This window comes from Trichosurus vulpecula, chromosome 7, assembly GCF_011100635.1.
Source record: "Trichosurus vulpecula isolate mTriVul1 chromosome 7, mTriVul1.pri, whole genome shotgun sequence".
Lineage (NCBI taxonomy): Eukaryota > Metazoa > Chordata > Mammalia > Diprotodontia > Phalangeridae > Trichosurus > Trichosurus vulpecula.
The window spans coordinates 270,868,085-270,893,020 of record NC_050579.1 but is presented as its reverse complement, the minus strand read 5'-3'; the positions used below and the strand labels follow the sequence as shown (position 1 = coordinate 270,893,020).

Below are 24,936 nucleotides of genomic sequence, written 5' to 3'. Positions count from 1 at the left end.
AGCCAAATACTGAGTAATTGTAACCAATTTCAGTCCCAAATGACGGGACCAAATTATCTGTAATGAAATGTACCTCTCCTCTGGGCAGAAGGTTGCAGAGCTCGTCAGACATAAGAATTGTACTGGTAATTTTTGCTTTTCTGTTTTCCTTTGTTATAAGAGAACGTTTAATTCTGAGAGCTAGAGTGTGTGTGTAGGATGAGGAGAGGGAATATAGATCCAGAAATGGCTGTGATTTATCAACAAAAGTCATCAATAAAAAATTTTAAAGAGGTGTACAGGTAGCTGGTGGTAAGACAGAGCCAGGGCAAGGCAAGAAAAGCTATAAGGGAGCCCACACCATGACTTGTCATAAAATAAACACTTAAGGGCCACAGAAAGTGGAATGTTCTGGAATTAAAATAGGTATATTTATAGAAAGTCATATTTTAAACTATGTTGTGCCATTCCACCCCATCCCTGGGGTGGTACATTCTGGAAAGCTGTCTACCTTCCCTTCCTCTAGTCTCAAGAGCAGTCAGTCAGATGTGAGTATGGCAGCAATGGATGTGAGAGGCCAGCAGCAGCAGCTAATTGCTCCTGCGAGGAGCCACTGGCAGCCCCCCAAATTCCCAACCAGCAGGTCAGAAAGCTGAAGCCTGAGATCCACCAATCAAGCAGAATATGGAGGTCTAGGACTGCTCTTGTCTTACACCTATATCCACCCCAGCTAATGACATGGGGAATAACTTTGGTTCTAATTCACAGAGTCAAGGCACCAAAGTATCTTTAGGAAAATTATACCTCTAAGAGCAGGGTCATGTTAAGAGTACCTAAGACAGAAGGCTCTGCTGTGTGACCTTGGGCAAGTCACTTCTCTCTGGGCCTCAGTTTTCTTCTCTGTAAAATAAAAGGGCTGATTAAATTTAATTCACTTCAATGAGCATTTGTTAAGAGCCTACTTAGATGATCTCTAACATCCCTTCCAACTCATATATTCTATGTATTTCTTTTCTTTTTTTAACATGAAAGCACAACCTTTTTTTTCTTCAAGGGGGAAGGGGAACTCTAACTTCCTTAATAATTTTGCAAAAGTTGAGACCTTTTCCAGTCTCCTTGTTCTTGAGCACTGTGCCCTCGGATTAGAAAGCTGGGCACTGCCAGACCTGAAGGTGCCAATGAGAGGAAAGAAGTTTTGGCTTGTGTGAGAGTGACCTTTCCTCATAATTAATTTGTCACTCCCAATGCCATCTGCTGTCTTTTCAGACCCCATCCATCACAGCCATAAAAATAGTTAAAATTCAATTAAAAAGAGACCCAGTGTCATCAACTCAAATGGGTTTTCGTAAAAATTACTCAATGGAAAAAACTCCCCTCGCTTGATCCTTCCCTGGAAAGGTCCAGCCCTGCCAGTGGCACCCAGCACCCCTGGCATCTCCCCGGACATGAAGCTGTTTGGCTTCTTCTCAAAGTTTTATGACTGTTCAGCAACTGCTAGTCTTGTGATAAAACTACAGTAAATAGAGAGGGAGTCGAGGACCAGCTTAGCTACTGGGACATTTCCAGGAGCATTTTAACCACCTGGAGGACTATTGATGAGCAGGACAACAGGGATGCTGTTGTGAAACTCCACTAACACCCCCAAGCTGAGCTGATGATGTCAATAGTCCATGAGGCTCAACCGAAAAGGAAAACGTTTTATTGGATTGTTTCTCGTCCGTGTTGTGGGTAAGTGTGGAGTGAGTTCAACAAGAAATCAGAGATGCAAGAGTGTTAATTCAAGTAGTGGATGCAGCACACAGACAAGGAGCTACACAGATTGGAATTTAACTCTGGACTGAGTGGGGTGTGTGTGTGTGTGTGTGTGTGTGTGTGTGTGTCTGTACTAGCACACTCATACAAAGTCTCCTTCTATACCTTGGGCTATGCTCCATGCCTTGTGCCCCTTTCCATATTTGTGGTGTTGGAATCACCTGAATTACAGAAGATAAATAATATTTTAAAAAAAGAACTTTAGAACATCTAGTCACATGTCTCTGTCCCTGGGCCAGGGCACTGATTACAGTCATTTCGTCCGATGTAGTGTTAAACATGAACGTAACAAGGATTCATATTTCTGTAGCACTTTATTTTACATCGTACTCTCCTCCCAAGGAGGAAGGGTTACCATCCCCATTTCACAGATGAGAAAATTGAAGTTCAGAATGATGAAGTGACTTGGCCAGGGTCATACAGCTGGCCAGTGTCAGGGTCAGGTCTGTGTCTTCTCACTCTATGATCAGAATTCTCTCTACCATACCATGCCATGCCTAGTTGTCATCAACCGATATTTCTGTTTGTCATTCCCATCCAGACATTTGTAGCCCTGCAAGTGACATGAGGGATTTTAACATCAAGACTTTAGCAGGTCTCACACAGAAACACACATATTTTCTATCTCCACCTCTCTGTCTCTACCTCCCTCTGTCTCTCTCTATGTCTATTTACTCTTCCTCCCTCTGTCTCTCTCTCTCTCTCTTTCTCTGTCTCTATAGTCTCTGTCTCTATAACACACACACACACACACACACACACACACACACAAACACACAAACACACACACCCTAGAAGCTTGCCAGGTTTGACTTAGCCCTGGATTGTTTGTGAGCTATGAAGACTTCAGTCTCTTTAGCTTTCTCAGTGTTGACCCCTTTGGATCCTCTCACATTTCCACGATGTACTGTCAGTCTCAATCCCGCACATTCATTTGGATATTCTCACTCATCTAAACCTTGTCTTGTCAGCCCAGCTCCCCAGAACCACACAGAAGATGGAATAGCATCCCTTCCTGCCAAACCTTGCTGCAGAAATCATCCCCAGCTGAGGTTCACAATGAGGTTCACTTTTCTTCTTAGATGGCTCCCTCCCACCCTTATCTCTGTCCATTCATCCTCGGTGCCAAAGTTGCATGTGTCCTGCATCTCACCTGGCGATTTCTGGCTCATATTTCTAACCTCCCAATGTCTCCTAGTATTATATTTCTGTCCTCCCTGGTGTTTGCAACATCTCCCAATTTAGTATCATCTGCAAATTTAATTAACATGCTGTTGACTCCCTGTTCCAGGCCATTAATGAAGATGTTATGGCAGTATCCAACAAACAACATTTTCAAGGTCATGAGGAAGCATGAACTAAAGTGCTGACACCTCTATACAAGATGGGGGAAAGAGGGCGATGGGACCCTACATGTGGTTTCAACTGTTTGTTCTCCACCCCGCCAGGCACTTTTTATAGGCCCCGGTGTTTAGTTTGTCTTTTCCTGGTTAAGCCACTGCATATTAATGGTAATTCCCATTTGGAAAAGGAAGGCCCATCGGAAATATGCCTTGACATTTTTGGTCTTGTTTCTTGCAGAAGAAAAGGTTTCTCATGGAATACTTCAGAGATAGATGCTAAGTATACAAAGCATCCACCATTCCTCATGCTAGCTTCCCATCTCTTAGGTATTAAAGCATCAAGGACCTGAACAGCATGCACATGTCGGCAGCTCGAGAGCAGAAAGAACAGTGGAGCTCTCCACACTCCTCGGGTGGCTTGGAAAGAGCACTGACGTCACAAGCCACAAGGCCTGTGTTTGAGTTTTGGTTCCTCATTTGCTATGTGACCACAGCAAACCACTGAACTTCACCGAGCCTCAGCCTAAGTCCACAAGAGTCCAAAGCAGAGTATGAGCTCCAGCCAGTCCAACCAGAGCAGAAAGGCTTTGATCTTAGGATGCATGAAGAGAGGTCAGGCTTCTAGGAAGGAGGAGTTACAGTCCCTCTGGACCTGGCCTTAGGTGAACCACATCTGCATTCCTGTTTTTAGCCGTGAGCACAGTGTTTTAGAAATATATGAATGGGCAAGAAGGTAAAAAAGAAGGAAGGGAGGCAAGGAGGAAGGGAGGAAGGAAGGAAGGAAGGATGAAGGAAGGAAGGAAGAAAGGAAGGAAGGAAGGAAGGAAGGAAGGAAGGAAGGAAGGAAGGGAAGGAGAGAGGGAAAAGAAGGAAGGAGAGGAGAGGAGGAATGAGGGAAGGAGGGAAAAGGAGGGAGAGGAGAGGAGGAATGAGGGAAGGAGGGAAAGAAAGAAGAAAGGAGAGGAGGAATGAAGGAAGGAAGAAAAGGAGGGAAAGAAGGAGAAGAAGAATGAAGAAGGAAGAAGGAAAAGAAGAAAGGAAGGAGGGAAGGAAGGAAGGAAGGAAGGAAAGAAGGAAGGAAGGAAGGAAGGAAAGGACAGACAAACTTATTAAGCACCACTAGGAGCAGGACACTGTGCTAAGTACTTCTACAAACATTATCTCATTCAATCCTCACAACAACCCTGAGGGGTAAGTGAGATTATTATCCCTATTTTGTAGTTCAGAAGACCAAGGCAAACAGAGGTTATGTGGCTTGCTCAGGGTCACACAGCTAGTAAATATCTGAGATCAAATTTGAACTCAGGCCTTCCTGACCCCATGCCTGGTGTTCCATCCACAGTGCCACAGTGCCAGGTTGGTAGATGTCCTTAAGCTCATGTTCCATGTGAGGTTCAGCTGAAGAAACTGGGGATATTTTAGCCAGTTAGATTAGGATGAAGGAGCAAATGGTACATGTCTTCAAGCGTCTGAAGGGACGTCTCGTGGAATAGATAGTCTCAAAAGGTGACAGTTACAAAGAGTCAAATGTAGGCTTGCTATAAGGAAAAACTTCCTAATGTGCAGCTATTCAAAAGCTTAAAAAGCTGCTTCGGGAAGTAGTTTCTCACCCCTGAGATCTTTAAGCAAAGACTGGATGACCACATGTCAGGTGTATCGCAGAGAGGTTGCTTGTTCAGGTACAGGTTGGACGCTGGTCTCTAGGGCCTCTTTCAATTTTGTGATACTGGGCATGAGCCGATGTCAGGCTGGGTCAGCTGCCTGAGGCCCAGTGTCAAAAGTCTCATCACGAGAAGATTGTCCATCAGCTGAAGAAATGGACAAAAAGAAAAAGCTGCCCCCTTTGCAGCCCTCTTTTTGCTTTCACAGGGACAGTGATAAAGGAAGTTCTTAGACCATCTACAAACACTAATTTTGCTATGGTGCTCTCCGAGTGACCAATGTTTTATTTCATTGTGAGCCCAAAGTTGACAAGAAATATAATTCCCTGGGACATTTGGCCATCTTGCCCAGCAGTGACCACAATGAATGAAGGCAAATGGACCACCATTACGACAACTACAGCTCACACATTGACATCCACTTCTATGCATGAAGGAGCTAAGTTCTATGAAGAATTTTATAGGTTCCTTCAGATCAACACATGCCTTGATAAGCAGTGACCTCTGTGGGTAGAGGAGAGGGCCATGAAAACCAGTGGGAAAATATGGCTCAAGACCCAAAAGTGAGAGAAGACAAAGGTTTATGGGTTTGTGGAGAAGGCTTAATACACAGGATCATGGATTTAGAGCTAAAAAGGACCTCAGGCTATCTAGTCCTTTGCGGATAAGGAAACTGCCATCCAGAGTGGTTAAATGGCCTGCTAGAAATCGAACAGGTAGTAACAGAACCAGAATTTGAACCCAAGTCTTCTGACTCTAAATCCAACATTCCTTCCAGCGCACCATGCTCCCTCCAAAATGAACATGCCACGAACACTTTACGCCAGAAGAGAATCAGAAAGTGCTAAAAGTGACGAGCGCCTAATGATGTCACAATGAATGAAGTTGACTGTGTCTTAACAAACAGAAAACAACTGATTACAGATACAGCAGCCATTTGAGAATCTCCTCTGTACATATCACTGAATGCTCAGAACAAAGGTCAAAGTAAATAACACGTTAGGAGAAAGAATAAAGACGAGAAGACATTGCATGCAAGCATAGCATTTCCAGCCCGACCCGTTTAAACAAACTGTTCACTCTGAAAAATGTGAGATAGATTAAAGGCAGCGATTCTGACCACCACATTTTTTTAAAGTTTAAACAATACATAGGCCCCACAGACAGGAGGCCAAAAGAGTCCCCAGACTGCCTAATTCAGCGGGTATTCAAACCACTTGGCAAGCAGAAGAGACATGGCAGCCAAAGACAATGCTAGTCTAGAATGTAAGTTCATTTAGAAAACATGGAAGATGACTGAGGTGTTGAGGACTGTTGCCACAGAAAACAATGAAAAGTAGCTGAAAAGAAAATGTATATACAGAGAGTCTGGCATGAGGTCCAGCTAAGTCAGATCACTCCAGATGAAATCAGAAGAAAAAAAACCAGAGAGAGGTAAAATGGAACAGATACGCCATCATCCCTATGATGACCTCTTTTCATTTATAATAATGCAACAATCATATAGAGTTAGAATATACTGTAGATGCTATCCATTTCAACCTCTTCATTTTACAGATGGGGAAACTGAGGCCCAGATGGATTAATTAATTTGCCAGGGTCACACAGTTAGTAAACATCAGAGGCAGGATGTGAACCCAGGCCCCTTCACCCCTAAACTAATCAATGCTCTTTCTACTCTATCAAAATGCCTCGTCTTTGGATTCTGCCACCTTAGTATGAGAGAGAGAGCGAAAGTGAGAGCGAGAGCAAAAGCAAGAGAGACAGACAGACAGACAGAAAAAGAGACAGAGACAGAGAGATAGACAGACAGAGACAGACACACACACACATACAGAGAGAGAGACAGAGACAGAGAGACAGAGAGAGAGACAGAGACAGACAGACAGATAAGAGACAGACAGACAGACATACACACACACACACACACACACAGACACACACACACACACACACACACATCCAGGGGGAGAGAGAGAGAGAGAGACAGACAGACAGACAAAGAAAGAGACAGAGACAGAGAGACAGACAGAGACAGACAGACAGAGACAGACACACACACACATACAGAGAGAGACAGAGAGACAGACAGAGACAGAGACAGACAGACAGACAGACACACACACATACAGAGAGAGAGACAGAGAGACAGACAGAGAGAGAGAGACAGAGACGGACAGACAAGAGACAGAGAGACAGACAGACAGACAGACAGATAAGAAACAGACACACACACACACACACACACACACACATCCAGGGGGAGAGAGAGAGAGAGACAGACAGACAGACAGACAAAGAAAGAGACAGAGACAGAGAGACAGACAGAGACAGACAGACAGAGACAGACACACACACACATACAGAGAGAGACAGACAGAGACAGAGATGGACAGATGGAGACAGACAGACAGAGACAGAGACAGACAGACACACACACACACACACACATACAGAGAGAGAGACAGAGAGACAGACAGAGAGAGACAGAGACAGACAGACAAGAGAAAGACAGACAGACAGACAGACAGAGACAGAGATGTCATCCAGCTAAGTGGTACATGGTTAGAACACCGGATCTGAAGTTAGGAAAGCCTGAATCCAGCCTCAGATACTTAACTAGCTGTGTGATCTTTGGCAAGTCACTTAAGCTTTGTCTGGTTAGTTCCCTCATCTGTAAAATGAAGATAATAGTAGTACCTAACTCCCAAGGTAGTTATGAGAATAAAATGAGATAATATTTATAAAGCGCTTTGCAAACTTTAAAACACTATAAAAGTGGTTTTTTTTATTATTTTTTGTTGGGGATGCAAAGAAAAAAAGGGAAGCTCCTGCCCTCAGGGAGTTTACATTTTATCAGGGGAAACAACATGTGCCTACGAGTAAATGTGAAATACGTACATACATGTGTGTGTGTATAAAATATGTGTGTACATATGTATATGTATAAACCTATCCTGACCCCCTGGGGTCCTGCAAGGTAAATACACATTTATTTTATTATTTGTTATATTTTGGAAGTGGCAATGGCACTTAAGAAGGTGAAGAATCCAGACTTGTTCAAAAACATCTGGAAGAAGTCTGTGCTGTGGATAACACAATTTAAGTCACTGGGGGATCGGTTTTCAAGATCTCAGAGGAAATAAGGCTAGAAATGAATGGGAAAAGCCACCATAGAACATGTTCTTATAAAGAAAAACTTAGAAGAATCAAAACTTCAGGTGATTCAAAGGGCAATGAAAGATGCGTGGAGACTATGCTTATGACTAATGATGACTTGTACGTAAGGAATGGCGTAAAAGACCTCAGGAGGGATGTGAAGCACTAGAGAAGGGTGTAGGCTGATCGCCCACTGAGAATTCAGAAGGAGATGGACAGCTCGAGTGCCGTGAGTTATTAAAAGAACCAGAGCCTTGAGCAGGTGGAATATTCCTCCTCTCAGTGGAAGATTTAATAGTGGAGGATGAGAGTGGGAACTGAACAGGCGTGGATGAGTTTCTAGCGGCACCCACTGAGTGTGGTGGTACTCATGCTAGTAAGATCTCAGGGTCTATCCAAATATTAAAAATGAATTAAAATTAGGGTAATAAAACTTTCACTAGCCTACTTTCTAGGGTTGTTGCATAGAAAGTGCTTCATAAGCCTTAAAGTGCTATAGAAATGTCATGGGTAATTATCATCATCACTGTTATTCATGGGATCAGAAATTTGGAGTTGGAAGGAATCTTAGAGGTTACCTGGTCTGACCCCCTTCATTTTATATTTTACATTTTATCTTCATTATTAATGAAAAAGGATAACAACTATGCCAGCCTAAGGATGTAGAGGAGAGGCATGAAATACGGTAGAAATAAGACTGGACTGCAAGTCAGGAACTCTGCGCTCTAGCTTTGACTCCGCATCTGACTGAATCACTCTGTGACCTTCCTGCTTTGGGCATCTATACAATGAGAGTACTAGACTAGAATCACAGACTCTCAAGGCTCCGTGAGACCTCAGAGATCATCCAGCCCAAGGGTTTGTTAATCTGGGGTCCCATAACAGTAAGGCAATAATAACAACGTAGATGATAATTGTCAAAGTGCCTATGTAGTTCTGTATCGCGAAGTATCTGAGACTCTCCACATAGAAGGTAGAAGAAGTAAACCATTTATTCAGACACCAGAGAACCACATCCCACAACCAAATGCTCAGCTCCCACAGCTGGTCAGTCCACTTCATCATAGCAGCAAGGAACCCAAAACATTCAATAAAGAATATCACAACATGGAGCCTCAACATCCCAAAACCTCTCCGACCCCCTGCTGGGGTCTTCCCCAAAACAAACTCACAGGACAGCTAAGTCAGCCTGTTCAGTTCTAACCATCACAACAGCAGACGTAACATCTTTCTTTCTCCCTCTCTCAGCACTTTCTGTGACATAACTTCATTTTCCTGTCAGGAAGCTCCTCGCACCACATGTGTCTTAGGCTTCCTGTGATATAAGCAGGTCGCATGGCCTATTAATGGGTGGGAAATATCTTCAAATCTAATTGCTACTACAGGTCCATAGACCTCAAGGGCTCGTGGATAGTTTGCAGCAAGGTCCGTGAACTTGGAAAGATAAAGCCTCACATCTTCATTTTTGCTAACCTTTGGCTTCCCTTGTAATCTTATGTTTTATTTTGTGCATTTAAAAACTTTGCTCTATACTAAAGAAAAAAGGGAAAAACATTACTCTGAGAAGGGTTGGCCCTATAGGCTTTCCAAGAGGGAATCCAAAGGGTTTCACACATAACACAACAAAGGTTAAGAATCCTGATGCAGTCCAAACTTTGCCTAAGTAGTAACCCCTTCTGTAAGTCAGGCGAGGTGACCTCTAAGGTCCTTCCCAAGGGTCTACGAGTCCATTATGAGAAGTTCACTGAGAGCTGAACGCACAGACTCTGTGAACCGGCCACACCTGCAAAGGAGACCCTTGTGACTCGAAAGCTTAACACACAAACACTATTTGTTGATTCAATAACCAGTGTTTCATCCCCCCTAGCTTGTCTGCCTTACCCTATCTCATTACAAGGGACATTTCTCACTTGGGGCCCTGATTTGCCTCCATTCCACACTGAACTGCTGCTCTCACACTCTATTACTGTAAATTGCTTGAATCAGAAATCCTGAATCATGAAAGAGATCCAATGATAATGCTATTCACGCCCCGAAAATTGATCGTAGACTATTTACTGTTTCCTTCACTGCCCTTCTTCGCATCCCTCATTTCAGTTGTCTCTGGTTTGGCTCTTTGCAGGCGCCCATGAATTTCTTAGACAATGTGCCTTGAAGAGATTGCTGGAACAGGGCCCAGTCTGGCCAGGTTTTAGAGCTGAGGTAGAATGAGAAGGAATCACAGAATCCTAGGATTTCAGAGCTTGAAAGGACCCTAGGGATCAGATGCTTTGAGAGCAGCACTGCTGCTTAGCCACTATAATCTAACCAACCAACAAGAATTGGAGTGTTGGGGATACAAAGAAAAAAATGAAAGTCCCTGCCCTCAGTGAGCTTATATTTTATCAGGGAAACAATATGTACCTATGAGTAAATGTGAAATACATATGTACAACACACACACACATAAACAAGATGTACCAATGACTAAATGTGAAATACATATATACCACACACACACACACACACACACACACACACACACACACACACACACACACAAACATATCCTGACCTCCCTGGGTCCTAGAAGGTAAATACATAGTCACTAATTCCTGTATGTTCTATTTCAGCAAAAATCTCTTGTGTCTGACTCCTCCTTTCCCTTCACAATGTTGTCACCCGAATTCAGGCCCTCATCACCTCTTGCTATTGCTTTAAAAGTAATCACCTCCCACATGCTTTCTCTGCATCCATCCATCCATCTTCTCTTTTCTCCAGTCCATTTTTTTTCACACAGCTGCCAGAGTAACCTTAATGCAGTGATCGCATCAAGTCACTCCCCTCCTCAAAACCCTCCAGTGACTCTCTATTGCCCATGAAATAAAAAAGCAGATTCTTTAACCTGACATTGAAGACCCTTCACAACCTGTCACTAATCTATCTTGAGCCAATCCTATATTATACTATTTTCCTTTCACTTACCTTATACTAGGCTACTGGTTGTCTCCCCAATGCTTTCCTAACAGCAAAGGCTTCTGAGTCTTTGATCATTCTGACCCTTAAAATACTTGCTTCCCCTTCCCTCTTTTCTCTCACGATCTACATTTCTTTTCAAGTCCCCTAAGGAGAAGCGGAGAAGCTCAGAATCTAACTCCTTTATGAAGCCTTCCCTGATTCCACCAGATAGAATGAATCCTTCCCCTCCAGGAACTCAGGTGGAATTTTGTTATTAGTTATACATTTAGCATTTTCTGATTTGTATTTGTATTATGCTAAATTACAGACCCTGCCTCATATACCCCCAGGAGACTATAAGCTGTCTGCAAGCAAGTGTTCTAGTGACCCCTACACCTAGTATATATTAAATGCTCAGTAGAATGAACACCAAAGAGGAAGCTATAAGGAGGCAAGATTTGTACCACTTGGCCCACGATATCACTACATATCTCTCTGTACACTAGACACCCTTCCCTGACCAGGTGACACTATTTGATTTTGCTCTGATTCAAAAAGACCGCCTTCATGCTTGGGAAATGAGGACCCACAAGGCCAGACAAGCCAGGTGCAGAGTAGGGTGAAGGACACGCAATCCCCAACACTAGGATTTCTGCCCTAAAGAAAATTCTCAGGCACATACACACACACACACACACACACACCACACACACACACACACACACACACACACACACACACACACACAGTGATTACAGAACGAGCCAATAAGTGCTAGATTAATTCTAACTTTCCAACCGAAGCATGTGTGCAACACTCTCTACTGTTAGACCACCTGCTGGTACTAACCATGGACATAGGGCAAGGAGATCTGTTTTCTATGTAGTTATTAAGCCTTGCTGAGCAGAGTATTTAAAGCTTATTTATGTTTTATACCAGGTGCTCTGGAAATGTGGGGCCTTAAAAGGCAAAAAGCAAGGAAGATCTGAGGGCTAGTTGGCAAAGCAAGGGGTTTCAAGGGCAGGGTGTGAGGTGGCATTGATGGGAATATAGTCCCATTGGCCAAGGTCTTACAGACTTTTCTGGAAGAAGCCGAGGGCCAAAGCAGCCACACAGGGGAGGGGGATGTAGACTGTTACTGCTAATTAGTCATTTACAGTCATATCTGCTTATAGTTTCTTTGTGACCTTTAGGGGGGTTTTCTTGGCAAAGATACTGGAGTGGTTTACCATTTCCTTCTCCAGCTCATTTCATAGATGAGGAAACTGAGGCAAACAGGGTTAAGTGACTTGCCCAGGGTCCCACAAGCTGCCTGAGGCTGGTTTTGAACTCAGGTCTTCCTGACTCCAGGCCTGGTGTTCTATCCACTGCCCCACCTAGCTGCTCAGGAATAGAGATAGCTATAGACAATTAGCCTCCATCGTTTCATCCAGGATTATCTTCCTCTTTCCAGTGTCTCTCCCCATTCAGTCCATCCTGCACCCCAATGCCTGGTTGACATTCCTAAAGGACCACTGTTACCATGCCACCTCACTTCTCAAACACCTATAGAGGCTCCCTAATGGTAACCATATCAAGGCTAAATTTCATTGCCTGGTTTTCAAGAACTTCCAGAATCTGTCCCCACACATCCTAGGCAGCCTTACTTCTCCAATGTATACCCACTGCTGCAGTCAAGCTGATTTCCTTGTCCCTCCCACATAGCAGGTTCATTCTTTTCACCCATGGCTTTCCCCTCTAGATCCCCAATGTCCTCCCAAATCCTCTCCACCCATCCAAACCCTGCCCATTCTTCAAATCCAAGTTCAAGACTTACCTCCTCCATAGAGTGTTTCCTACAGTGGCATATAACAAAACAAACAAAAAAAAGAATGTGGGATTTCTTAAAGTAACTGATTTAGAATCTTCTCTCTGCTCGAGCCCTGTAGTTGTGGGTTAAACTCAAATACAAATGGATCCCTTCAGGACACATACTGACTTAGAAAACCACAAATTAACATTATTTATGTTACGTTGCATTTTCCTTTATTTTGTTATACACGTTCCAATTACATTTTAACCTGGTTCCAGCAGTACTTGAGAGTTAGGCTAAAGCAGCTTGCAGCCTGTAGGTTTGACACCTCTGGTCTACAGGAAGGACTGAGGCACAAAATAGAAATAGAGGTTGGGTAGGTTGAGCCCATGGGCTCAAGGGCAGACTGAAAAGGATTCGTAAGTTCCAGTGACCTCACCTCCCTTGTATTGATGTATTAATGTATTGATGATTGATGTAAACCCAACTCTGAAAGGGATTGCCTGGAAACCCTCACTGATTTTACATTCCGAAAACAAAAACGAGCTCTCAGAGAGTAAACAGAGACACTTCTTCCTGTCTCTGACCAGCAGGGCAAAGTTTCAGGTGAATTATAGAATGAGAGCTTTGGGTATATTCTGGTATGCAATTGAACTCTGATTAGTTCCTGGAAAAGAGGCCCTCCACGAAATTCAAGGCAACCCCCTGGAGCAGCTGTCACTACCAGCTGTTTCTATGAGCTCCAAGAATTCCAGCCACCCACCTCCTCCTACCCCACCCCCTAGGCCCAAAAAGGGAGGTACAAAGGTCAGGAGTTTCCCCAAAGTGCAGGGGGTATTGTATATAAATATATGAGGCATTGTCCTACCAGCCAGAGAAGAAGGGACAAGAACCAGATCCAGACAGACACAGACCTACATTCACTCTGTAAGTAGACAAAGTAGAATGGGGAGGGGGGTGCGGCACAGAACTCTAGGGAACAGCAATAGAGAAAACCTGAGCCAGAAACTATACCCTTGTAGTCCTGAACCATTTTTAAGTAAGGTCTGGACTTCAAGGTACAGTATAGAGATTCAGAGCTGGAGAAACCATCCTAGAGAGTCACTGAATGGAAGAGCTGCACGGGGTGGTCAGAACAGAGGGAGACAGATCACCCAAGTCGTGTATGGTGAGTAGGGGGAGAGATGACCCAAGATACAGTGGTCAAAGGGGGAGAGTTGATCCAAGATTTGGTGGTCAGGGAGTGAAGGCTCATATGGTCACAGATTGAGCTGGTAACCCCTAAGGAAACTGAGTTAAGTGACTCGCTAAAGGTCACATAGCTATTACATGGCAAAGCCAGGATTTGCATCTAAGTCTTCTGAGACTGGGGTGGGAGAAAGGAAAAAGGGTTTGGAGGTGGGACCTCTGGCCCAAACTTGGGCAGAGTGTGGATTGACACAGCAATCAGTCTTTTTACCCAGAAGTCTAGATTCTCAATGGAATGACAGGAGGGAGCCAGTAGAGATCCCCAGAAGGATTAACTACTCAAAAGGGACATTGTGAAGGAGTAAGTGGAATCTCAACTCAAAGGGAAAGCAGTTTGGTCACGTCAGTGAGCAGACAGAATCCGAACCATGAGGAAGGGTTGCTTAAATTTAAACAAGAGCCCAGGATGTGACTACAGCACCACACTTAGCATTACTGAGTTTTACTCTGGGAGACAATGTAGTTTAGGGGAAAGATCACTATCGCACAGGGGAATTAAGAGGCTGAGTGAGAGAAAGGCTAGGAAGCTCCTGGAAATCCTAGGGAAGATGAGTAGTGTGGAAATTCATGGCTGTGTTATTAAAGTCTGATCCCCCACCACTGAACAGGGAAGTTAACGCTTTATTGTACCACAAAGAGCTTTCTTTCCCCCTCTGAGGAAAGAGGAATGTAAATGAACACGGGTTACATGCTGGCAGCCAGTTGGATAAAGAAGATGAGTGGCAAGTGGATTTAGCTCATTTTTATTTAAAGTTTGTATTGATTCTCATGAAGCGATTCTAGTGAAGGAAATGCTAATTCTAGAACAAAGCGGGGATCTAGATCAGAGCATCTCTGCAGAGTCAGTGGGATGCAGAGGATGTGAAGTTTCCATCTCTGATAGGTAAAAAACCTGTAGATGTTTAGGCTCCATGGGAATTTGGTAGAAAGTATTGACGAGGCTGGAAACGAACAGCAAATCTCTATCTCCCTCTCCCCTGGGTCTCTGCTCACCCCCTTTCTCTTTCTAGCGAACTTTGTGTCTCTGATGATAGCTTTTCCCTGGAGACCTTCCCCTTTGCTGTGCCTAACCTTCCTGGGTTTTGAGAGTGGAAAACAATCTAAATTGTCAGTAGTGTTGCTCAGGAGGTTTCAACATTAAGCCTGATGTTCTGCCCTCTGCCAGGGAAGTGGCTATGAGGTAATGGAAAAAGCCCTAGACTTGGGGTCAAAAGAACCAGGTTTGAATCTACTATTCACTCTCTGCCTAACTACAGGCAATTCCTCCTGTCTTCTCTTCTCATCTGTAAAATGGGAATATATAATATTTGCACCATCCACGTCACAGAGTTGTGAGGACGAGCTTTCTTAGCCTTAAGGCACTATAGATGTGGGTGTTATCATCAGTGTTTTAGAAGATTACTATGGCGGATTGAAAACCAGCCTCAGAATCAGGAAGACCCGAGCTCAAGCCCCACCTCTGACACACACTGCGTGACCCAGGACAGGCCACTAACCCTATCAATGATATAATTCTCATAGTTCTTTAAGACTCTAAGTTGCAGAGACGTCAATTGTTGGTAAAGGGAGCATCCTCACTTGGGGATTCCTTATACCAATAAAATCTCAGGTCCAGTCCCTATTGCTAATATTATTATAATTATTAGGAGAGAATAGTGCCCTCTCTCTAAAATAACACTATTCACACTGATTTATACTATAAGGCTTTTGTATGTATATACTTGTTTTCACATTTTCTCCTGTACTAGAATATGAGTTTCTTGAGAGAAGGGACCGTTTTTTTTTGTCTTTCTTATCCCTAGTACCTAGCACAGTGCCAGGCACAGAATAAGTACTTACCTAACCGATTGAGACAGACCATAGAAGAAAGACGGAAATAGAAGAATAGGTGTCTAGCCTCTGTAGAGGTGGGATTCAAATTTATGAGTTATCAGGCCAAGATTAAGAAGCAAAATTTGTAACGTTTGGAGATTTTCTTTCACATGGAAGGATGATATTTCACATCCAGAAAAGCCTTGGATACCAGTATAGACAGATGCAAGCTTTCCTTTATTACAGAAGCTAGATTAAATAAGAGCTTGGAGCTACTGGAGACAGGTCAGGATCCAGCCCGTTGAAGTTCCTTATCTGGTACAGCCAGAGGGAGAGAACTGACCTTAGATATAATGGTCAGGGGGAGAGAGATAACCCTAGATGTAATGTAATTAACGCCTCTACCGAGACTGCCTCTAAAATCCATTTCCCCCTACCTTTCTCCCTACTCCTGCCACTACCAACCTATCCGGGGGTCTTGTGTTTCAAGTACCTGAGTTGCCCCTGGTGAGAAGTAACCAAAGAGTGAGAAAAGACAATGTCACCAGCTTTCTGGTACCTGAGTGCTGCTATGTGATGCAGCTAGCTGCTGTTAACAGGGATACTTTGGGAGATCATTGAGATTAGACTCTACAAATTCACAGGGCTCAGGGGTTTTGTACTAGAGACCCTCCCAAGTAAACAGCTCATCAGGCTTATCCCCATCTCTCTGCCTGGGAAAGGCAAAAGAGGAATTATGTTGTAATGGACTCCAGATCCGCCAAATCCTAGCTCTCGCTGACTCGTTGTGTGGCTTTGAGTAGTACTGACCAGAGTACCAAGCATGACAATAGAGACTTGCATTTGTACAGTTTTAATACTTGTTTATTTTTGATATAGTTCTAATATTTCACAAAGAGCTTTACTCATAATAACCAGTAGATAGCACCCCATTGTGCATATGACGAGAGTGAGAATCAGAGAAGTGGCTTGTCCGAGACCATACAGTTCATAATTGCTTGAGCAGCGGTGCAGACTCAAGGCTTTTGACTCCACTTCTTCCCACTATAACACATTGCTTCTCCCTCCTGAGCCAACCACTTCCCCATTGTCAGCCTCGACTTCTCCCTCTGTAAAAGCAGACCGTCATTGCTGGCTTTGCAGGGGAGTCACTACGTGTTAAGTGCCATGTCGACATAAACAATTAACTTAGGGAAACCGTCCAGCAAGGCTGTGTAACTCGGAGGACCGGACCTTCTTGGACACCGTAGGTCTGATAGACCTCCTTTCTTTGGTCTCATCCCTTCTCTAGCAATAAAAGCATCTGCAGGCAAAGGAAAGGACCCCGACAACCTACCACTGTCACCATGGCCTTGTCAGCCTAAAGTGCAAGGGAGTTTCTCATCCCCAGTGGAGTCACCATTTCTTTACTAGCAATAGCGAGTGTCTTCAGCCTAGGGAGGCCCTCTCCCCAGAGCTCAGGTAGAACCACATCCATCCATGCTGATACTTTGCAGGGCTCCAAGGAATCCCAGTTGCTCGAAGGGAGGCTTTGCCAGCACTGCTGTTTCTGGATGACTGCCAAACGGAGGCTCAGAAATGTACATGCTGAGAAAATGTTCATTTCGGCTCCAATGCTTTGCCCCCACCAAAATGAAAGGGTTTCCCACCCCGGGCTCCTGAATGCTGTTCTGGGCGGCGGCCCTTGGCATCCGTCTGAGTGAGCCTGGGGGAACGCTCTGATTTTTCTCTCTGGAGGGAATCACTGCTGTCAATTCCATCTGGATCTTTCATGAGTCAGGCAGATGGTTGCCCTGGGCTGTGGGTCATTTCTTCCTAATGCCCACTGAGCTCTGACCTGGCCTATACCATCTGACAGCAAATGCTGGCATGACAGGAAGAATCTTAAACCTGGAAGAGGTCTCAAGGGGTCATCTAGTACATTCTCCTGCTTTAACCAACCCAGCCAGACGGGGCATAGTGGGAGCGGGGCAAGGAAATACTAGTCCAGCGGAGGATTTCTACAGCAGCGTATCAAACTCAAACACAAAGAGGGCCGCCGGACCATACATCCCTGCAGACCTCGGACCGACTTAGAAGATCATAAATTAACATTATCTATCTTCTATTATATTTTTATTGATGTTGTTAAATATTTCTCAATTACATTTTAATCTGGCACAGGCCGCACTCAGGAGTGTTGCTCAATGTGGGGGGCTGGGATCTGGTTTATCATAAAGATTTACAGAAATCAGAGGGAGGGGGAAATTCTCTGAAGAAGATGGGATCCATCCACTCTCCCTTCAGGGGACAGAATCACTGAACAAAAGATCTTAGAGACTGCTTACTCCAACCCCTTCCTATAACAGAGGCTTGAGAATGAAACCGATCTAAACAAGGTCACCTTCCAAAGGAATGCGAAAGCCTGGACCAGAACCCAGCTTTCCTGCCTCTCAGTGTTCTTCTATCCACTGTCGCCCCGGACTGCAACCAACACACAGAAGGCTGCCATGGAGGATGGGCAGAAAGAGAGAGAGGGTCAGGAAGATGGAGAATGGTTGTGCTTTAGTTTTTGTTAAGCTACTGTACATGTATCCCCAAGGTCTTTCGATGGTTTTCATAGATCTGAAAGTTGGAACAGATACAAATACAACTAGTCCAGCCCCATGTCTGGAGACAGGTAAAGTACTATCCTTGTTTTTAAAATGAGGCAGGTAAGACCCAAGGAAGGGAGGTGACTTGTCCAAGGTCATACAACTGGCGAGGGAATGGGGATTGAACCCAGGTCATCTCCCTCCTCATCCAATGATCTTTCCATCCCACTCAGCTGGGCGGTGTAATGAGAAAAGTGCTGGACTTGCGTCTGAAGATCTACGTTCTAAACCATGTCTCTGCCACTTATTCTTGTGTGACCGTGGGCTAGTCAGCCACCTCTCTGAACCTATTCCCTTATGTATAAAGTTAATGGGGTACGAACCCATGAATAAGGCTTTTGGCCTCACTGAGTCTCAGTTTCCCCCTCTGTGAGATGGGTATAAAATAATGCTTTGTGCTGTCTAACTCAGGGAGCGGTGGTAAGGAATGGTCAAGGAGCTGAAGGGGTTCTTCGTGCTGCTCCCACGTGTCATGACCAATCCCCTTTGTTGTTTCTAGTCCCCGGGATGGCATCCAGCAAGATGGTAGCCGCCATGCTCGTGATATACACAGCGGCTATGCTCGCTGCCCAGACGGAAGGCTTCGTCCCCCTTTTCACGTACAGCGACGTCCAGAGAATGCAGGTGAACTCGGGTTTGCTGCTCATTTCCCTGGGTGTGATGAAGGCAACTTTCAGCCCTTACTGAAAGCTAGGAGGTTGTTAGCCTTCCCCACAGGCATCCTAGTAAATATTTAACAACAGGCTCTCTGGGGAAAACAAGTGCACTTGATATACTTTTCAGTCTAATCTGCATTATTAACATTTTCTCCATCATGTTCTTAAGTCTCAACGAGTCTAGCCAGTCAAGAGAACAATAAATCAAGCCCTGACTAGTAGCATTTTCTGAGTGGTAAATGCTCACACTGAAAATTTAACAATTGGCTCTCTTGAGCTAGTGAGAGCTGGCTCCGGTTATCTTCTTTGAACAGCCCATGCCAAAAAGAGGGAAGAAGAGCATGAGTAAATGGAACAGATCATCCCCAAAGTTTATTTTGACTCAAAATCCTAACAGCCTTGTGGACTAAATCTTGCACTAGTGGTGTTGATAACGTATGAACAACGCGACTTTTCACCTTTTTCTGTCTCTACCCATCCTCTGGGGAAAGTGTAAATAATTTATCCACCATTTTCTGAGCCTCTAGCACGTGCCTGGCACTGTAGAAGGAGGCAGAGAAACACAGGACAAAGTGCCTCCTCTCAAGGACCTTACACTCAACCCGGGGAGACGAGACCGAGAACTCAGGGAAACACTAAGTGATGACACCCAAGCTGGTGGTAGTGTGTGATGGAGAGACCATCCCCAAAGTAGTAGGAAGCAGGACATGCCTGGGTAGGTGAACAAGAGGGAGGGATAACATTCTAGACTAGGAAAATGTGTGAAAAATCACGGAGACAGAAAAGGAAAGGAGCTTCCTAGTGCTCCCAGAAGTAGAAAGGCTTCTTCATATCTCCCAAAGCCCAAGGCGATCAAGGCAGATGTGATGAAAACAAGACAACAGACCCTACATAAGGAAGAGAATACCATATGATAGGAGCACCACATGTTTATAGGGCATCTTCTTAAAGATTGCAAGAGGCATCATGGAGTAGTTGATAGATGGGAGTCAGAAAACGTGAGGTCAAGTTCTCTGACACAAACCAGCCATCTCCGTCTTACTCAGCGTGCCCCAGGCAGCTCTCCAAGACCCTACATTATAGAGGAGTGGGTGAAATCCGTGGAAGGAATTTCCACGTGGAGAGTAAGTTCCCTACGTTGATTAAAAAGTCACAGGCCCAGATTTAAAAAAAGGAAGTGGGGGGGGGGGTGCACAGCACAAAGCAATTTTTCTAACAACACTATGAGAGAAGCAGTATAGAAGTATTATCATCCTCACTTTACACATTACAAACAGAGGTTCTTACATAGATAACCAGAACACAGATTTGGAGCTGGAAGGAAACTTAGAGTTAATCTAGTCCAACCCATTCATTTTACAGATAAGGAATGAGGACGGGGATGGGGAAGGTGACTCACCCAAGGTCTAACCAGGTCTTTCAAATTCAGAGCCAGTGATCTTGCCATCATACAAGTGACTCACCTGAGGAAATACATAAGTAACAAGGAGCAGAGAGTCAGGACGTTATTAACAACGCAGGTCCTGAGTCTAAGCCCAGGGCCTAGAGAGAATACTGTCTCTCATACATTCTCATCTCCTCCTTCCCGCTTCCCCAAACTCTTGGTTCGAGATCCTGTTTGGTGGCATCTGTAGGCAGCTTCTTGTGCTCCCTTAATCTGGTAACCTAAGCGGCTGGTGGAATGGAAGTCACATAACACATCTCATTTCCCTCACCACGTCCCTATCCCTCTTCCCAACTGAGCCTGAGGCTCCAACACAGAAAGATAAACACACAAAATCCGTTGGTGCCACAGTTGCCCGAATCTCCCTCGTGGCGTGTGTGATATGGAAGGTACAAGCAGAAAGAAAGGGGGGACATTCTGCGGATCCCGGATGAAACGGCAGCTCTTTGAGGTGGCATTCAAAGCCCTTCTTTTGGGGAGGAACGAAGATGGCAAGGAGGAGCTCTGATGGCTTCTTTAAGGCGCCGTCACAACAAATGTTAGCGTACTCTCCTGAAGGATAGATCAATAGACACATCTGAAGACAGGCCTAGAGAGGAATCCTCAGAGTGTCATTAGAGAAACCAAAGGAATCATAAAAGGCTAGGATGTATCTGATCTGCAGTGCTCAGGGACCTTGGGAGAAGGACACCATGCAAGGTTTGGGGCTGGACTGAAACAGTCAAACTCAGTAGAACATAAAATAGCAAAACGGCAACTAAAGGACACTTTACATTAATCTGCTCTACGGTTTTTCTCCTCGTAATTGCAAGGCGCGGGGAATTTTATGAAGAAGCTGCAATCTCCTTCCTCCATAATTCATCTCTCTGTCTTGGCTCTTATAAATCACCTCCCAGGGACTCGGCACACACGGGCCACCTCCCCTCCCCCCTCCAGCTCCCACACAGGCTGCTCTGTCTTTCTCCTGATCTTTACAGGCTCCTTGCTCAAAACACATTTTTTTCTACTTAATATGCACGAAGGGCAACAATTATTTTAAGCATTTTAACTTAATTAACAACAACAGAGTGCAATGCATTAAGTAGAAGTGAACAATGTTCCAGCACTTCTTGCCTGCTCAACCCCAAGGACTATTTCTGAACAACTAGATTTTGTAATTGTCCCCACCCAGAATGCCTGGAGGGTGGTCAGTGTGGTGGGATGGGGAGGTGCTTGGCCCTACCCTGACCCAGAGAGTTCTGGAGCTGCCAATAGCCCAAGGGAGTCCTTTGCTAGAGGTAGCCACTAGGCTGTTAGTGGTTGGAGATGAGAGGACATGGAGTCGGGCTTAGGGTAAGGAGAGGTGAGTCTAATGCTGTGCTCTCTTGTGCCTCCTCCAGGAAAAGGAAAGGAATAAAGGCCAAAAGAAATCTCTGAGTGTGCAGCAGAGATCAGAGGAAGAGGATCCTATGGCTCTGGTGGACTTCAAGGAGGAAGAAAATGAAATGATTAAGGTAAGGATCAAGCCCAGAGGTCAACGTAGTTCATCAGAACAGATGGATCTCCAAGGTGGGGAAGAGTGATGTTGACAACAATTGTGGGGATAGAAATTTGGCTTTGGGGTACGAACTAACCAACGGAGTCAGTCAGGGAGATGTTATTTTCCCAGCCTAGCACTTTGTGCTTGAGGCACCAATTCATAGGCTGGACCTCAGAGGCTATCAAGTCCAAACCCCTTATGTTACAGGTGATGAAACTGTAGCCCAGAGAAGTTCAGGGACTTGTTCAAGGTCACACAGGAAAAGGGCTATAGATTTAGAGGTGGAATCAAAGAACATAGAATTTCAGAGTTGTAAAGGGACCTCAGGCAACCATCTAGTCCAATTCATACCCCCCCCCAAAAAAATAATGCTTTCTACAACAACCTGACAAATGGTCATTTCATTTTGGGGTAGCTTTCATTGTTCAAAGGCTTTTCCTGACTTCAAGCCAAAATTCGCCTCTCTGTAACTTGCACCCGCTGCACAGAGCTCTGCCTTCTGGGGCCAAACAGAACTAACTAGTCTAATCCCTCCTCCATACAACGGATCCTCCAACACTTGAAAATAGATATCATATGTCCTGCAAGTCTTCTTGCTGAATCTCAGCACTGCCTCTCAGGGACCTACGTCCCTCCCTGGAGAGCCGTGAGACCAGTCCGGTTCGGCACAAGAGAGACATGCATCATAGCATAATAGAAATAGCCCTGGTATTTCTAGTCCTGACCTTGTCACTGATTTGTTGTGTTACCTTGGGCAAGTCACGTCCCTCTCTGTGTCCCTGTTTGATCCTCTGTAGAATATTAGGAGGTTGAAAAAGATAGGCGGTCTCTGAGGCCCCCTTCCAGCCCTGAGATTCCATGATTCTGAGCCAAACCAGTCCAGGCCCACAAGAATCACAGAAAATAGTGTCTTTTGATTCAGGTGCCCGACCCACTAATTCTCCCATTTCTTATTTCTCTGGGCCTCGGTTTCCTCACTTATGAAATGACAAGGTTGGACTAGATGGTGTCTAAGGTCCCTTCCAGCTCCAACATTCTCTGTTTTATTTAACATGTTCTAATGTCCCTTCCAGGTCTGACGTTTTACGTTTCTGCCAGTCAGAGTCTATCACACCCCTGACTTAAAGCCTAGCGCCTTCCTTCTGCACCATCCTTCCCTGCTGTTGGCTGCTGTTTGGGCCAGATTTGCACATCAGCCTTTCCACTTTAAACCTGTCAGTCTCACTTCTGATCACTCCTCAGCCCAGGGCTCCACTTCTCTCCTAATTCCTGGGCCTCTTGAGAGCACAGCCTCTCCCCAAATAAGTTCATAGAGCTCATGTTGAATCTCTGAGGGAAATTCAAGCCTCAGCTCCCTCAAGCTTCGGCTCCCTTCCCTTCATGGGAGGTAGGGAGGTACACACACACACACACACACACACAATCATCTGCCACCAAAGGAGGTTTGTTCATCCTTTTAGTAAAATCAACAGAGTAGTTTCTCTGCTGTACCCCTAGGCACTGTGCCAGTGAGTCTGGCACCCTAGTTTAAAAACACAGCACCAAAGGGGCTCTTCAGTCCCTAGCTATCCCCATGGCTACAGAGGGCAGCAGCACAGAGAAAGCCCCAATGTATCGGAGGAAGATATGCCTAGTTCCCTAGAGCCAATCCCTCCTTCTACCTGTGGGGCACCCAAGGGTTAACCACTCTCCCTGTGCATATTCCTTTCTTGTTAACTCGGCCTTATTTCACAGCTGACTGCTCCTGTAGAAATTGGAATAAGGATGAACTCCAGGCAGCTGGAAAAATATCGGGGCGTCCTGGAAGAGCTACTGACAGAGGTGTTGCTGTCCACCCAGAACGGTAAGGATTCTGAGCTTCTGAATCTCGGCCCCTGTCCTCCCGCCCCTCCGCCTCCTCCCCGTCAGGGCTGCTCTGGTATTTATATTCCAGAAGCACCAGCTGAGCTGGGTTCGCTCCGCTTACGGACTGCAATTTGTTTTTTCTGCTTTACACTTAAGAACATTAAGCTGTCTTCCTCCTGCCCATGCACCCTCATCTCCAAGGGGAGCCTAATAACAGGCCGCTGCAAGCAAATGACTGTTGCTGACGGCTGCTCAAGCAGGATTCTCAAGCCCTTAAGCACCCGAACCCCAGCCTCAGTGTCTCTGTCCCCAATTTTGTGCCCTTCTTCTGCTGGGGGGGGGGGCGTTATGAGAGGGGTGATAGAGGCAGGCAAGAGAGGAAGAGCCCACAATGAACATACCAACCTCCAAAACCTCCCCCTAGTTCATCCATTTTTCATTTCTTTAAACTAAACAAAACTAGGTCCAGGTGATTTCCCGGAGGTCCAACTGTTGCCCGAATTTTGATGGGAAAGTCTGCGTTATCCCACCCATTCTGAAAATCAAAACTCTGGATTTCATTTGGCCTCACAGAAGTTCAGGGCACTGTTTGGGTTAAAGTTCCAGGCACCAGATATCACTTGACTAATGAATTTTCCCAGTCCCTGGAAGAAGAAAGGAAGCCTGGTTAGAGATGGAGAAACTGAGAGGTTGAGTGACCTCCCCCAGGCTATAGCTTAGAGGGCAACTCCTAAAGCCTAGTTCCTCTCTTTCTTAACTAAACTTGGAGACTGCCAGAACTTCCTCCTGGATTTGTTAAAAATGTTTTAAGATTTGGGAGTTTTTCCTCCTAGGACAGGCTGACAGAACAGCTGACAAACTCCTCTTGCTTCCCTCTGCAGTGAACTGATGGGCTCTGCCACAGAGAAATGTGCACAAAACCCTCTGTTCTAGAAATCTGACAGTGAGGCTGTGGATGGGTGCCTGCCCCACTCCTGGATTTCAATTTAAGAAGAAAACACAACAATCCAAAACAAGCCTTACTTCATTGAATAAAGTGTAAAGTTTAAGGAAATGGTGCTTTTATTTGAAATTCTTTTATTTCCACAGGGTAAAT

General features: G+C 45.0%; 1 protein-coding gene across 1 annotated transcript; it reads left to right on the top strand.

The window, feature by feature from the left end:
• The first annotated feature begins 18,883 nt into the window (after positions 1-18,883).
• On the top strand, positions 18,884-24,729 carry MLN (motilin). Its single transcript, XM_036768451.1, has 4 exons — positions 18,884-19,000; positions 21,856-21,969; positions 23,730-23,838; positions 24,722-24,729. Exons 1-4 carry the CDS (start codon positions 18,884-18,886, stop codon positions 24,727-24,729), a joined length of 348 nt encoding a protein of 115 aa, XP_036624346.1.
• The last annotated feature ends 207 nt before the right edge of the window (positions 24,730-24,936 follow it).

What these genes read in the sequence shown, in the direction of transcription:
- MLN (XM_036768451.1), top strand. Translation starts at nt 18,884, where the DNA reads ATGGCATCCAGCAAGATGGTAGCCGCCATGCTCGTGATATACACAGCG. An exon ending in GCGACGTCCAGAGAATGCAG is followed by an intron (nt 19,001 to 21,855) that starts GTGAACTCGGGT and finishes TGCCTCCTCCAG; the next exon opens with GAAAAGGAAAGGAATAAAGG. An exon ending in AAGAAAATGAAATGATTAAG is followed by an intron (nt 21,970 to 23,729) that starts GTAAGGATCAAG and finishes CTTATTTCACAG; the next exon opens with CTGACTGCTCCTGTAGAAAT.